Source organism: Ooceraea biroi, chromosome 3 (genome assembly GCF_003672135.1).
Source record: "Ooceraea biroi isolate clonal line C1 chromosome 3, Obir_v5.4, whole genome shotgun sequence".
NCBI lineage: Eukaryota > Metazoa > Arthropoda > Insecta > Hymenoptera > Formicidae > Ooceraea > Ooceraea biroi.
Genome location: NC_039508.1, coordinates 2,742,453 through 2,757,397, shown reverse-complemented (window position 1 = coordinate 2,757,397; position 14,945 = coordinate 2,742,453). Strand labels below are relative to the sequence as shown.

Genomic DNA, 14,945 nt, shown 5'->3' with positions numbered 1-14,945 from the left:
GTAATCAGTATTCGACGGGCGCTTACCGCGCGATCCAATTCCATCTTGGAGTTATAAATTTTTTTGCGCCGCTCGTAAAGACGCGCTTGAACGGAATCGTCATGATATGTCGGGTGTTCCTCACAAAAGGCCGCAACGAGGCGGTCGTTAAGATACCGAAAGCCTCCGGCACTACGATCGTCGCGAATAAAACTCTTGGGGCTCTAAGAATGTAAGATTCGTAAAAGAGTCGTTTGAAGGATAAAAGTACTGTATCTCACCTTTCATTATTTCTTTCTTTTATCGCGAGATAAAAAGAGATAATGGAGGTTTAAAAGTTTTTACTGCATTATTGCATTGTAATCGGTAATAAATCAATAGATAATATTAATTAATAACTGCTAGGAATTACATTCGTCCAAAATATGCGCCAATTTTGTTATCTCTATACATTTTTGCTAATTTTGCTAAAATTTTGTTTCTTGAACAGTTATTGAAAATTGAAGTCTAATATTTCTTATCCCCCATGATACATATATGCATGCAAAAAAGCATCGAATAGAGTTTGCTATCGTCAGTAGGAAAGACTGCATTTTGCCGTTCGTCTGATTGCGAGCAATAAGAAATGTCCATGGTCAGCCAAAGTGAGGCCGACGAAGAAACGTCAACATTCGTCTGACAAATTCTGTCTGAATTTCACGAGAACCGAAGCGCCAATATTGAAAGGGAAATATGATAATCGGGGGAATTGGAGTTTCAATTTGGTTTATTGCCTAATCAAATGTCAGCAAATCAGTAAGGCAATGAATATTAAAAACGTCCGACCGTTATATCTTCGTGACAAAGTCAAACGCTGCTTCTTTTTTCTTTGCATTTATTACTCAGCATTTACTTGTATTGATCCACGAGGTGGAAAATTATGAAACCCAATAAAACGTACTGCGCCCGATTCACCGATGACGACATTTGTCGAACATTTGTCGTAGCGAATTGCAGCTTCATTTCCGGTTCTCTCTCTCAACTTCTCATACTCCTTTTACTCTGTTGCAGCCAAGAAGCCTTATGTCTGCGCGGTAGTCCTTCGGGTAGACTGAAATCAGATTGGGTCAGGTCAGGTGCTCGCGTCTCCCGCCTTTTAAAAGAAAAGGCGGCATCTTGGGAAAATTTCTACTAGACTGAACAGTTCACTGTATCCTTTCGTCCCCGTGTACGATTCTTTTTAGCACTAGAGCATTTCAGCATGGCATAATACAATACGCCTAATCTAATAACAAACGCACAACGTCACTCTACCATGTCAATCCCGGCTGATATTCTGGCTTTTGCTGATCGCAAAAGGAATAAATTATTTACTGAGCAAGAGCAAAGAATATTTTGAAATATGCATTACTATTTTAGATTAAAATATTGGATAATAAATTATTTTATTGTTTCACATTAAAAAGATATTTTCTAGTTTATTTTCAAAATTTTATTTGTGACATTCTTATATTAAGCCCTCGCTACGTTAGAACGTTATTCAAATAGAATATACGCGGTGTGTTGCGAGTCGGTTTAATTTAATGTCACACCACTGACTCCCTCTTTCTCCTTTTCTCTGTCGAGAGGCTCGCGCGCTGTCGAGAGGGAGATCGAATTTGCGAAATAGCTGTGTATGAGGGGTGAATTCCCGACGAGGTAATTCGCGTGGGCTGAGGGAGAGGAAGTAATGTCCCGCGGAAAGTAGAAAGGAAAGGCTCGTAAAGGAGACGAAATTTAAAGTGAATTTTCCAAAGTAGGCAGCACATTACGACGGCGCCGTCAATTGACTTTGTTAGGGAGAAAAGTTGTCGTCAGACGTGCGCACGGACGTCGTGTTTAGTCGTTTTGCAGCGAGCTTTCCGAACCATCTCGTGGATACCCCGTTATGAGGGTTGACATCAAGCGGTAACGGTGTACTTTATCTCTAAAATGAAAAGTGCCACATATCCCGTAAAATAAAAAGATTTAAAATTAATAAAAGGATTATTTCTTGATTATCAATTTTTAATATTCTTCTAATGTCACACGTTACGTTTTCGTGATAAAATCCTTTAAAATAAGAAAACCACTGAGCTGGGCTGTATTGTCGATCCTTTTAATCTTAAATTCACAAAAGTTCTTTCAACTTTGCTGTTAATTTTCTTCCTAATTAAAGTTTTCATCAAATCTGCACCATATGTTAAAACTGATTCCGTGTATCACGTAGCGTAATAAATGTGGAACAGATTTTATGCAAAGTTCGCGAAATCGTATTACGTTCAAGTTTCATGATCTAGCGCATGTTAAATCCTGCACAAATCTCTCATACGTTCCAATCGAGTATCGCTTCCCTTAATTGCGGAATTTAATCAACATCGAGGATTTTTCTTTATTGCCAGACGCGCTCAAGTGAACGATACGGTCTCGGTAGAAGGATGAAGAGTAGTCGTAAAGAAGACGAAGAAGAAGATGACGAGAGGCTGGGCAGCGGAGAAAAAGCGCGGGAAAGAAGGGCGGTGGATCGCGGTGCGCGGTTCTCATCTGCGAAAATTAAGGAGGAATCCACCGGTGGTAAGAAAGTCCGTGCTAATTAAGGCTGTTTCTTCGGGGATTCCCCTTTCGCGGCCGGCCCTCCCCGCGAGTCCCTCGGCTTTTAAATAAATTATACCAAGTTAAAAGCCTCTTCGCACTTCCTCAGATAATCCGCGGGGCCGTTTCGCTCGCCAAAGTTATACCCGCGGGAGAAATCTCGGTAGGAAACGTGGCGAGGGGGTGTTCTTCTCCCGCTTTATAGGTATGTGTACCGCGGACCCACCGAGTGATCTAGCTAGCAGAAATACTTTTCGCCACAATTACGTTGCAAAGCAGGTAGAATGCTCATCCCCCGGCCACTCTCATCGCTCGGCTCTTTGCGAAAATGCAATTGGCTCACCGAGCCGCATATAATTATTTCCATCACTGCAATTTTCGAATGGGCAGCTAATCTTTTTTCTCTTTTGCACGACGAATCGTAATGGATTTATTGGAAATGCGATAATGCTCAATTAGCGCTCGCGATACGCTCCTAAAAGAAGCGGTTGTCTCGTACATTATTGAGTAAGCCAAATGTAAAATCCGTTACCAGAGAATTACAAAGAAGCTACGTGAACGATGGGAATACCACGACGTTAAGAGTAGCCGTAAACATCCCGGTCGGCTTTTCCGGATCTCGAATTCCACGTTCTTTGTAAGTAAGGCGTCGCCGACGAGTCGTCGTTAACGCCATTGTTCTCACGGTACTCCCGTCGCGTTAAGAACGCCGTCCCGACGCCTTCGAGTTAAGTAGATGTTTCTCGGGACGTCGGGTGCATTTTTAAATAATTCGATGCAAAGCAGCCGAGAAAAGGCTACGAATTCTCCAGCTCCCTGTCCCTCCCTCAACCCCCGGGAATACCGGGGTCAGGGGGACGCGGCAGGGAGGAAGAACGAATGGAATTTCCGTGGGATTCGCTCCTCCTCGCGGCAGACGTGGCTGGAAAACGCGAGCGATTCGGAGAGCGACTTTTACAACTTAATTTTTGCGTATTTGCGAGGCGCGACGAGCAGCGGGCTGCCGGCTTTGCGGGAGAAAAGTAAATTTTCCGACACGTTTGCTCGCGCACATGCATCGCCTTCGTCAGATGCGACGTGCCGTCGTCCCAAGTTGAAATTTTATTAAACTCATTCAACATTAATCTTCTTCATTACAACTTAGTCAGTTTTTAGTTATTAGACTATATTTATCAGACTATCCTATTAGATGTAACTTAAACTTAAGATTGAAAATAGCAGACTCGCGACCGGCAACGATCTATAAAATCTTTCCCGTAGGAATTTGCGTAAAAAGAAAAATATCGAGCATTTCGTGATCAGAAAATGTTACATTATTTTATCGATATACCGAGAAATGCAGCGCATTACTTTTCCTTTATTATAATTTATTACGCTTATCTTGTGTTTTCAGGAATACATGTTACGAGTCTTTTCCAGTACTATCTGAATCCAGAGAAGGTTTCTACGAGCTGACTATCAAGTAGTGAAGATAAATGGCTAGTCAGAGCGTAAGATATCACGCGATAGGTAGATCGTGACGTACTCACTAATATCAATATCACTATTTTTTACCGGGCCTTTTACTACAAAGTATCAATGTAAAATATAAAGAGATAAAAAACAAAATTAACTTAATGAGCATTTAGATTCCGCAAATAATCATTCTGTAAAAGATTTGCGAGAAATCACATTGATCATGTTAAAAATTTTGTTTAATTAACGAGTATCAATTAATGATCAATTTTTCTTTCGTCTCGATTTTAGATCTCTAAAGTTGCGAATAGCGAGAGCAGATTGTGCTTGTATAGAAAAGACGGCGCAATTCCGAATAGGAGCTGACTATCAAGTAGCAAGGATGGATGCCAGGGCGGACGGTATTAACCGCTCCACCTATTGGTATTGGCACGCGCGCGCGGAGAAAATATTACCGAGTTGAGAATTCGCGAATAAATCTAAATAACCATCGTATCGGAATACCGCAGTCTTTCGTATCTCTATCCCGCGTATTTATTAAAAAGAGCAACGCTGGGGATGATTTTTCAGCCTCACGCTAACCGATACATCGTGCTTTATTTTATATCCGACAGACCAAAAGAGAAAAAACTTGGAAGGAGTTTATATCTTTTTCTCTCTCTCTCTCTCTTTGCATTTTATTTTTTAACATTTAAATCTAGATATAAAATACTAGTCTGATTTATACAATCGTGTTACGTAAATCAGTGTAGAGAACTCGAAAGTGATAATATGGCATAATTCCAGAACTGTGTTCGTGTAAAAATTAAAGATTAATGAGACGATTAAATATAGCTGAGATTAAATATTTCGATTTATAGGCACATTATATAAAATGTATACTCGCGATACATATATATATGTATATATGTATATATAATATATCCGTTTTTCTCGAAAGATACTTTATTCAAGCCTATTGCAAATTTCAGATTTAAAAAACTATCAGGCAGCATAATTTCCACATAATAATATTACTTATCATTTGACAACAATATTTGCAAGTAAAGATAAAGGTACGATCCACGTATTTAAATCTTTTGTAAACGGAAAATTATAAAAAAATGTCAATTTTGCTTTGCCTCTTGTTGCATTTGATTGCCTTTGTCCTTATAATATACCTTCTTTCTCTTTTATATACCGGAGAGATCCGAAGCAATGAATACTTATGCATGCGAGCCGCAGAGACGGCACAAAGAATCAAGTAACTCCAAGAAGCGAGAGACCATTCTGTACCTCGTCGCATTCCGTCAGTCCAGATCTAACACTTCCCCAGGCTCGAAACCTGCGTCCCCGCGATCCTCCTTGTGGCTCCTCTCGAGGTGGCCGTCGGGTGACAGGTTCTTGCCAGCGAAACGACCGCCGAAATTCAGAAAATCCGAGCCGCAGGGACTGCTCGCCTGCGTAGGTTCGGAGAAAGGTTCTCTTTTTCGTTGCTCTTAGCGTAATTACTCTCAAAGGTTTTTACTTGAAGCAAGAAGTTGTCCGCGACGTCGTTCTCCATCGACTGCTGCCGGTGCAACCGTCGTGGCGACACGCATTCTTGCAAGACGTTGTCACACAGGTCCATCGTGTCAGTTTCCTGCGGAAAGACGAAAAATATCTCATCTTATCAATTTGTCAAAGAAACTGTATTAAAGTAATTTTATTTACATATTATAAATCAGTTTTCATTTATCGCGGAGAAAACTACTCACGAATTTAACTTTATCGTCGACGACTTTGACAATGTCGCCCTCCTCGGTCGTGGTGATAATGCCGGTGCCGAGCTTTTTACCGAGTATCTTCACCTCCTTCCTGCATCCTTCGGACGGGTCGCTGCTGCCGGGTACGCAACTGCTCGTCTGCACAACCGTGCTCCTCAAAAACTGTTCGAAAGGGCTGAGGACCCTCTCCTGATACTGCGGTGTCATCAAATCGTGACTGTGATTCCTCGGACCAAGGATCTTCACCTCGTTGAGGCCAGGAAACATCCTCGGCGGTGGCAAGCCGAACCTGTCGCTGAAAGGCTGCAAAATTTGTTTATGCGTAGCGTATCTCGCTCGATAGTGCACTCGCAAGATGAAACGAGCCTGAAAGAACCATAATATACCTTGATGCACTGATTCTCCGAATCGAGCATCTTCATGTCCGATTGACCGAAAGGCATTAAGCCGCTCGTATCGCAGTCGTCGTCGAAGACCGAAGATAGCTTCAGCTTCGTGTCGTACTCGGAATGATGATCGTCCATGGGCGGCACGCCAAGGATGTTTAGGTCCTCCGTGAAGCACTGACTGCCCTTCAGATACGGGTGTGTCTCACTCAATAGCGACAACGGCGGATGGTTCTTCATTAACAGAGACGATAACGAGGACTGCGAGCCAGCGGATAGATTCGAGGGGTGACCCAGGATGCTCGTTGGATCCTGCTGGCTGGACGGCACGGGCATCACTAGGTTCGATAACCATTGACAAGAATCACGAACGTGTATCGCTGATTCAAAATTATATCCTAGCACCTTGTGATTTGGCATAGCTGTAAAATGTAATGTGTCGCATATCTGTTTCTGCTCACGCCCTCAAACCACACGTGCAACTTTCTAAAGATCGTTTCACCGTTAATTGTTCGACATCTGTTTTTAGTAGCATCCGTCACACAATAGCAACTGACCGATCTTGATCAAGACTTGAAGGAACGCGCGAGTTTTGCGGATACCTGAAAGAGATTCTTGCGAATCGGGACGTAGCAGTAAGTTTCGCTTACCGTCGTCGTGGCCAACCAGAGCGCCGTCAGCATCGATAGCCAGCGATTTCGGACCCAGCAGGAGATCGTCGATTTTGGTCTGGGAAAGGAATGTTATGCCATCCACGAAGCGATCGTCGAGGCCTTTACCCTCGAGAATCCTGATGTCTTTGTCCTCGAGAATCTCGATGCCGTCCATCGACATACCGGCGGATTTCTGGCCGGATTCCAGCACCATGATCTGATTATCGTTGTCGCCGATGATGACCTCGTTGTTATTGCGTATATTTGCGAGATTGATTGCGTCCGCCTGTTCGCCGTCAAGAATCGTTACGTCGTGGGAATTCTGCGCCATTAAGTCGCGGGCCTCGCTGCTCGTCATAACCTGCGGCCATAACGCGCACGAATGGCAGGGGCATTGAACTGCTTACGGCTTCATGATCTGGATAATTTGTAACGCGGACTCCGACGCGCACGCACGAATACGTAAATTCGTTACGTCGCGTATATCTCTCCCTTTTTCATGATAATTTCATGCGTTTTACAATTATGATTAAAATTTTATCTGAAATGCTCTCTTCATGCGAGACAGGCTCGGTGAATTTGGAAATCAGGAACGGGCTACCTACTAGGATTTTAAATAAAGTTTGCTTGCAATGTGAATTCTATCAGTAAAAAACAAAAATTAAAAAATTTTACAAAATTACTTTAAAACGGCATAGCACAAATTAGAACTTAATTGAGAGCTGATTTCTATCTATGGATGTACAAATTAATCAAATTTCTAGACCTAAATTTGAAGAAGCACGAAATATAAATTCCGTTATTTCTGGAAAAATGTTACAGGCACGTTTCGCAGGCACGGCAGCGCGGCAGTTCTCTAAATAGAGAAATCTATGTAAAGGAATGGAAGCGCCTGACGTGAATACGCCGAATGTGTCGCGCGTACGGTAGGTCGAAAAGTCGATCGAAAAGACGACGTCGATGTCGGCTCCGCGTAGAAAAGTACATCGCCCTTTCGGAGATAAAGATGTCGAGTGACGACGTTACACCCTTGGGAATTCACATCCTTAAACGTTAAATGGCTGCAATATCAACAGTCATTTTCTTCTCGATTTTACCAAGTTACTTCCGCGCTTTCGCAGACTGGCGCATTACACCAACACACACGTGATCCTCTTAAGAACTGCGGAGATGTGCCGTCGAGGTAATTGGATCAAGTTACGGCGGAAAGAAGGGGCTGTTTCAGTTTTCAACAAGCAATATCACTCTCAATCGATATCGCCCAGTAAATGCCATTCTCACGCAGCAGACATGCCGTATGTACACCAACGTGCTGACGCAGCTTCACGCGCGAGCGCGATAATCGTTTCTGCATTACCTCGTAACGACCGTCCTCCGTGGCGCGGACGAACTGTATTCCACCCTGCGCGGCCAGCTCCAGCAACTCGTTGCACTCGTCCATCGACGGAGCCGAGTTCGGGCCATTCTGGCGACCTGGCTCGTTGCGATTAAGCTCGGGCAGAGAGAACTGCGGGTCCAACGTTGTCACCAGACCGTCTGGCGATGAGAGAAATTACGCAGAAAGTGAGAGAAAGGGAGAGAGAGAGAGAGATTTGAGAACATCTGCTTTGCATCTGCTCGGCGAGAGCTTACCTTGCTCGTGTTCCGCTCCGGGAGGCTCGACAACGAAGACGGATTTACCGTCGGGCTCAATATTTTGCATCACTGTGGCGACCACCGGCACTTTCACCTGAACTGCCTTGCCGCCGTCGATGTCCGAAGTCTCGGAGGAACTCACGGTGATCTTCCCCGTCATTCGCAAATCCTCGGCGGTCGCAGGTGTAAGCATCTGCGATAAATAAGATGCAATTGTCGCGAGCAGTTTCTACAACTCGAATGTTAAAACGAATGTTAATAATTAAATAACAATGATAATTGGCACACTTGGAGATTATCCTTGTCCAATTCCATCGCAATCGCGACTGTGCTAGCAAGAGCTGTAGGGATTACCAACGGCAATATAAACGAAACGAGTGCGCTAGCGAGACATCAAATTTACTTACTGTAATATTGGACACATAACTTTTAATCAAGTTTCTTTGCGAAGTCAACTAAATCCCGAGCTTCATTAAGTGTATCAGTACATGAAAATATCGACTAGTACTAAGAGATAAGAAATTTTAAATTAGTTTTAATCTATCTTTAAAATATTTTCTTCAAACGAATAATGTATAAATTTTTTATAATTTTAATTAGGACTAATAAATGAATTATATATTATTTAAAATCATTGTAAATAAAATAATTTTCTAAAGAAATAAGTAATCCTTCAGTTTACTCATTTCCTTTTTAACATAAATTTAAAATTATGAGATTTTATATCAGAAATATACTTACGTGTTTATTATTCGCGCTTGGCGAGACTTTAACGAGCACCGGAATACCCTTCGCGGGTTTGTAGAGAGCAAAAGGAGTCTGGCCCTGTATCATCGCCATCTCCATCGCTTTCGTATCGATTTTGTCTATCACGATACTGTCCATCACGTCGGACTTTCATAAAACATAGATTCAAAACTAATTACGTAATTCAATTCGTGATATTTGCAGTGAATCAAATATACATATATAATAACTAACCGAACCGAAATAATCCTCCTCTTTGCATTCGCTCGGTTGATTGCGATCGCCATTGAACAACTGTATGATCCTAACGTTCTTGCTGAAAATACATAATTACATATCGCACGTTGGAATATCTATAATTAAACCAACCTTCGCGTTGCACGAGATAATAATTAGAAATAGATAAATATAAATATATAAATTAATGAAAGGAAAACAAATTAATTACGAGAAACATATAAATTACTATTCAAATGTATAAATTGATTATCAAAATTCGATAGAACTTCATCCTATAATCCTCGTAACTAATATCTCCTATTTGTGTCTAGTTTTGTTCTTGCTATACATGAAATCTCTCTTTTATCCAATTAAAATAGCAACGACGATCCTCGGGAGACCACTTTTAATCAAATAATATATGTGATATCAACTATCTATAATCCGCGAATATTTCATGTGGCAATCAATTTTCAATTGTTTTTTACATTATACAATTCTCGCACCGCCGGTTTATACGTCCGCGTTGTTTGTAGTACACGAGCATCGCGATTAAAATCACAGTTTATTCCACGTACTTTTTCGCAGTATCGGGCTCGTTCACGGCAGCTTGCGCGTTGCCGGTGCTGCGGTACTTTATGCCGTGCTTGTACTCCTCGTGCGATCGTAGGGCGAATCTGCGCGGAAACTCCTTGCCGCAGATTCCGCAGGAGTACTGCATCCTGTCGACGTGTGCGTGCGCCTTCACCTTGTGACACACCAAATTCGACATCTGATTAAAGCCCTTGCCGCAGAGATCGCACTTGTACGGCCGCTCGTTCGTGTGCGTAAACACGTGATTACGCAGATTGCCTGGAAAGAGAAGGGTCCAATTCTTACAATCGCTTTGCACCGCCTTGCAGGAAATGCTCTCCCGTGATCTCGCGTCACATGCACGTTCATACCTTTCTGGTGGAATCCTTTGCCGCACACGTGGCACTTGTGCGGCTTGTGCTCCGAGTGCGTCTTCCGATGGGAGATTAACGTGGACACCCTGAAATTCTCATTACTTTAGCAAGAGGGGACCGGATAGAATGTAAAGCAATCGCGTCTCCCTCAAATTCGCGCGCGACGAATTAAGTTTCGCGACGGATACGGAAGATCGATTGCCCGCCGCTCGAGCGCTTAATTGCCTCTCAACGCGCGCACTTAGATCTACGAAGCGACCTGATCTCCGACCTGTTAAATGTTTTCTTGCAAAATTCGCAGACGTAGGGCCTGGCGTCGCTGTGTATAGCCTTGTGCTGACTCAACGTTGACAATTGACGGAAAGCCTTGCCGCAAGCCTCGCACTTAAAGTTTCTCTCGTCGGTGTGGGTCGGCAAGTGCCTCATCAGGGTGTACTGATGGCGGAACTCTTTTGAACCTGGTTCGAATATTAAACGTAAAAATTTTTCGTAAAAGAAAACAAGCTGCCGGTCTCGCCTGAGTCAACATTAAAAAGCAATTATTCCCGACACCACAAAGTCGAGTGTGAATTCTAGGTCGCAATTCCGAAAACATAATACAAGCCGCAATGAAACATTTACCATTGATTTAGCTTTACTCCGATGTATCAATTTTTGTATATTATTATAGCGCATAATGAGAGACATAAGAATACTTGGCGCGAAATATTCTTCATTGATTAGTTGGAGTTAGATATTATCACAGAGAAGTTACGTACAAATGCCGCATTCCCAGATCTTCAGCGTCTTCCCGTCGCGTTTTAGATACTTTACAAAATGCAGCCTGGATCGCGGATCATCCTTGTCGATAAGCCGGGTCGTCGAGGACGAAGAAGGCCCATCGGCAACAGGACGCGGATACACCACCACATTCTCGTCCGGCGCGCTCACGCTCTGCTCGAAAATCTGGAAAACCGGGAATTCAGATTTTCACAAACATGTGTATCAGTTACACGGGACGAGGAAAACAAGGAAAATTTCATCCAGAAAACATTACACACGACCAATGCTCGCGTAATGATTGCACCATGTTCAAAAACGACAAAGAGGATACCGGCGAAAATTCGAAAACCATAAAAACCACCGTGTGAAATTCTTCGGACTAAGAAAAAGAGCAGCAGAAAGATAAACGGTACGCCGCCCGTCAGAAGTGAAATATTTCATGTAAACTGCTGCTGCTACTGTCGCTGCTGTAACGATATGCACTTGCTCTATCGGCATCCCCCTATCTCTCCCGCTCTCGGGGCAAACAACCCGCCGCGCTAATAGTTCGACAAATATTTAAGATACCTTACTTTGGCACTTACTTTGTACCTTAACGCGTCCTTGCCGAGGAGTTTCGTGACGGTGCCATCGATATTGATCACCTCGGAGTCTATGGCTGCATCCAGGTCGATGCACTCCTCCTTGAAAGCGGTCTCACGTGATCGCGAGTCGATATCGAAAGAACATTTGCCACGATTAATTACTTGGATTAGCTGCTGGTCGCCGGTGGAGCCCAATCCCGACACGGTCGGCGCATCTCCGCTCCTCGACTCCGCGTTCGATTCTTCCTTCACATAAACCTCGTAAACGCTGGACCGCCACGTCGCCGACACAAATTTAAGGGAATTAGTAACGGAATAAATGAAAGGGTGAAATGTACGCGGGACTACGACGGATTTCAATTAATGCACTTTTTCTCTCTAGCCAAGAACGAAATCGCACGAAAGACGCAGCATCACTAGATAATTACTAATTGCTCTTTCGAGGAAACAATGTCATAGGAAAATTAGGCGGCTTGGTAAACGTAGCCTTTCTTCGTTTCTTGGCTATTTTTTTCTTTCAACTTCTCTACATGTTGAGGAAAATAGTTCGCATTCGCGCTTAAGTCGGCTTACGCGAACGTTGCGCGAACTCACCTGATAACTTCGTCCGGAATGGGACGAGAAAATTGCACCTGCGAATCGTCGTAGTGATTTTCCCCTACGAAGTCGGAGAGCGTTCAGTTAGAAAATTGTCTTATCGTAAAAATAATAACATGTATCGCCACACGAATTCTTTATATCATCTCTGACTATTGTATTTAATTTTTTTTTTCTTTTTAGATTTAATAAACGTTATTGTCATTGTTAAAACCTTCGATACATAGAACGTGATGCAAAACTATGTAAAACAATACATTTACATACAATCAATAACAATTTACAACTGAACAAGACCGTGCGGAATTATCTGATAATAAAATGTTTCGTTTTGAAATCTGTAAAATATAATTATTTGCTGGGAAGAATTATATGATATATGTTTAAACAATTATACTGTTTGAGAGATAGTGGATACGTAATTTGTGGCTGTTTTATTGCTATAGCAGAATCCTCCATGGAGGAAACATCACTGTTTGGTAATTTGATCGGCCAATCGACGAAGCAAACTGAAGGAGATAAAGCCAGACGTTTCGTCTTACAGCACTCGATGCACACATACGACAGTCGTCGCACACACGCAGCGTTGCGTAATCTCGGGACTTACACGATATTACATCGTGTAAACATTCGTTCCTGAGTTTCGACGCATTTACAAGTAGTGCGTTCATCGTGCGTAACGTCGAATAATGTGCCTCTGCGTGCAACGTGCATTGTTGCATCATTTATTACTACCGCATATATGGCTGTTAATTATAACAATTAAATTTACAGCCATAACACGTTAAATTGCAAACTCGAGTGCTCAAATAATTAAATAATATCACGAAATTATCGAAATTTAAGTCCATAATCGATAAATGTCACACGGCCAGTGTGTGAGAAAAATATCGTCTATCATTAATTTACAATTATCTCTCTGCGTTTTCCTAAATTTTTTCCTAAGAATATAACTCCGATTTCTCCCTGTTATTTGTATCGTGATACATAATCTCCCATGTCAAAAATATAACAAAAATCATTGTAATTACTGCGTCAATATTCTTGATTAAATACAAGCTTGATTAATTTTACATTTTGCTGCTTACGTATTAACGTCGCAATTTTTATTATTGCATTTCGGAGCAATACAATTTTCCGTGAAATATCTCAGCCATAATCTCCCATTATCAGGCACCGCTGCGTCCGCGGACGGGATAACTTACAGTCAAGTAATAACACCACGGTTATAAAACCGGGAGGCGTACTTCGAACGACATCCCGCGCGAAAAGCTCGCCAACGGCTCTGAAAATCCACAAGCCAGGATATGGCGTGCAGCCGCGGCCCAGGAGATGCACTCGCGGGGGGCACGACTGCCGTAATAATCAAATCCGCCGCGATTAAGTATTAATCGCGCGCGATATTCCCATGAAAAATCGGAGGGCCACGCGAGCGACCCTCTCGAGGTGTCGCGACTCGCGACTCGGGCCTCGGCTTTTTTTGTCTGGCGTCAAATAAACGAAAGCCGCCATTATCAGAGCTCATTTTTCACGACGCACGCGGTGCCCGCGCTCGGATCTCGCGATTAACATTCGCGAGGCTGGCAGCGAGCGGTAGGTCTTACTTACAGTTGTATCCTTGCATCAGATTGCCCCGCGACATCCTCGCATCGATCGTCCTGCGCCCGCGGATCGGATCCTGACCGTCTCACGTCCGTCAATGTCACCCGCATTGACCTGCCCGAGATAATTCCCGGAATCAGGCAATTGGACGGCTGCACGAGCGCCGTCTGGCGAAGGATCGAGGACGCAAAGCTCGGCAGGAGCGTGTCCTCTCGATCGCAAGCCTTTTCTTATAAGGATAAGCGGAGGACTCATTGCCGAACCGCGCGACTTTGCCCCCTTCCCGGCCGGATGAAGCCAGCTTGTGAGACAGACAATTGTGCAATGAAACGCTGAAAAGAAGGTATTTTTCTTAGTTATAACAAAGAAATTTCTTTTAAAAAGAATTATCGCAAAGCATCGATAAGAATTCGAAATCTTCGCGAAGAAACGTCGCTCCCAGATTTATAAGTAGAACTTAAGGTACCTCCGATCAGGATAAAGAATTTTTCCAACTATTTTACATTTTGCAACTTTACATTCCAACGCGGAATGTAAAAGTCTTTAATAGTAAAAAGTGTATTGAATATTTCTTTATAATTGACAGCTTTTTCAATCCTGGGAAGCTCAATTCAAGCTTCTCTCTCTTTCTTTCCCCCTCCCTCTCTTCTCTCTTATCTCTCCACATCTATCCGGGGATATTTGCACGTGTAGCATTAATATGCTGGGAAACATTTGGATTCCATTCGATCGCCGGCGAACCAACGAAACCATCCTGATACCTGGAGACCGAAGAACCTCACCTCCTGTTTCCGAATTCCGGTCAGGTAGGTCGACATCGGGGCTCCCCACGTACCGACATGGGCTACGCTATACTTGCCCGACTCAATTATGACTTGCTACTTCTTGTTAGCCGCTGTTTAAGTTGCTCCGGCCTGCCTTCCTGCCCGCGCCCTTATTCGAGTCAGCCGAGTCACCCGTCAGTCGTCTGCTACCCTCCCGTACATGCTGAGGAACATAGCTCTCTCGTAGGCATCTTCCCCTTTTGAGGATGAAGCACTTAAAG

The 14,945-nt window shown here is 43.2% G+C and overlaps 1 protein-coding gene across 1 annotated transcript; it reads right to left on the bottom strand.

Moving 5' to 3' along the window:
• Positions 1–5,234: 5,234 nt before the first annotated feature.
• On the bottom strand, positions 5,235–14,155 carry LOC105281362. Its single transcript, XM_026968442.1, has 15 exons — positions 13,990–14,155; positions 12,296–12,359; positions 11,702–11,969; positions 11,114–11,300; positions 10,627–10,813; positions 10,353–10,441; positions 9,987–10,260; positions 9,424–9,505; positions 9,184–9,336; positions 8,440–8,635; positions 8,165–8,343; positions 6,805–7,168; positions 6,155–6,492; positions 5,760–6,071; positions 5,235–5,644 (listed from the first exon to the last, which is right to left on the bottom strand). Exons 1-15 carry the CDS (start codon positions 14,153–14,155, stop codon positions 5,432–5,434), a joined length of 3,072 nt encoding a protein of 1,023 aa, XP_026824243.1. The 3' UTR covers positions 5,235–5,431.
• Between the last annotated feature and the right edge of the window lie 790 nt (positions 14,156–14,945).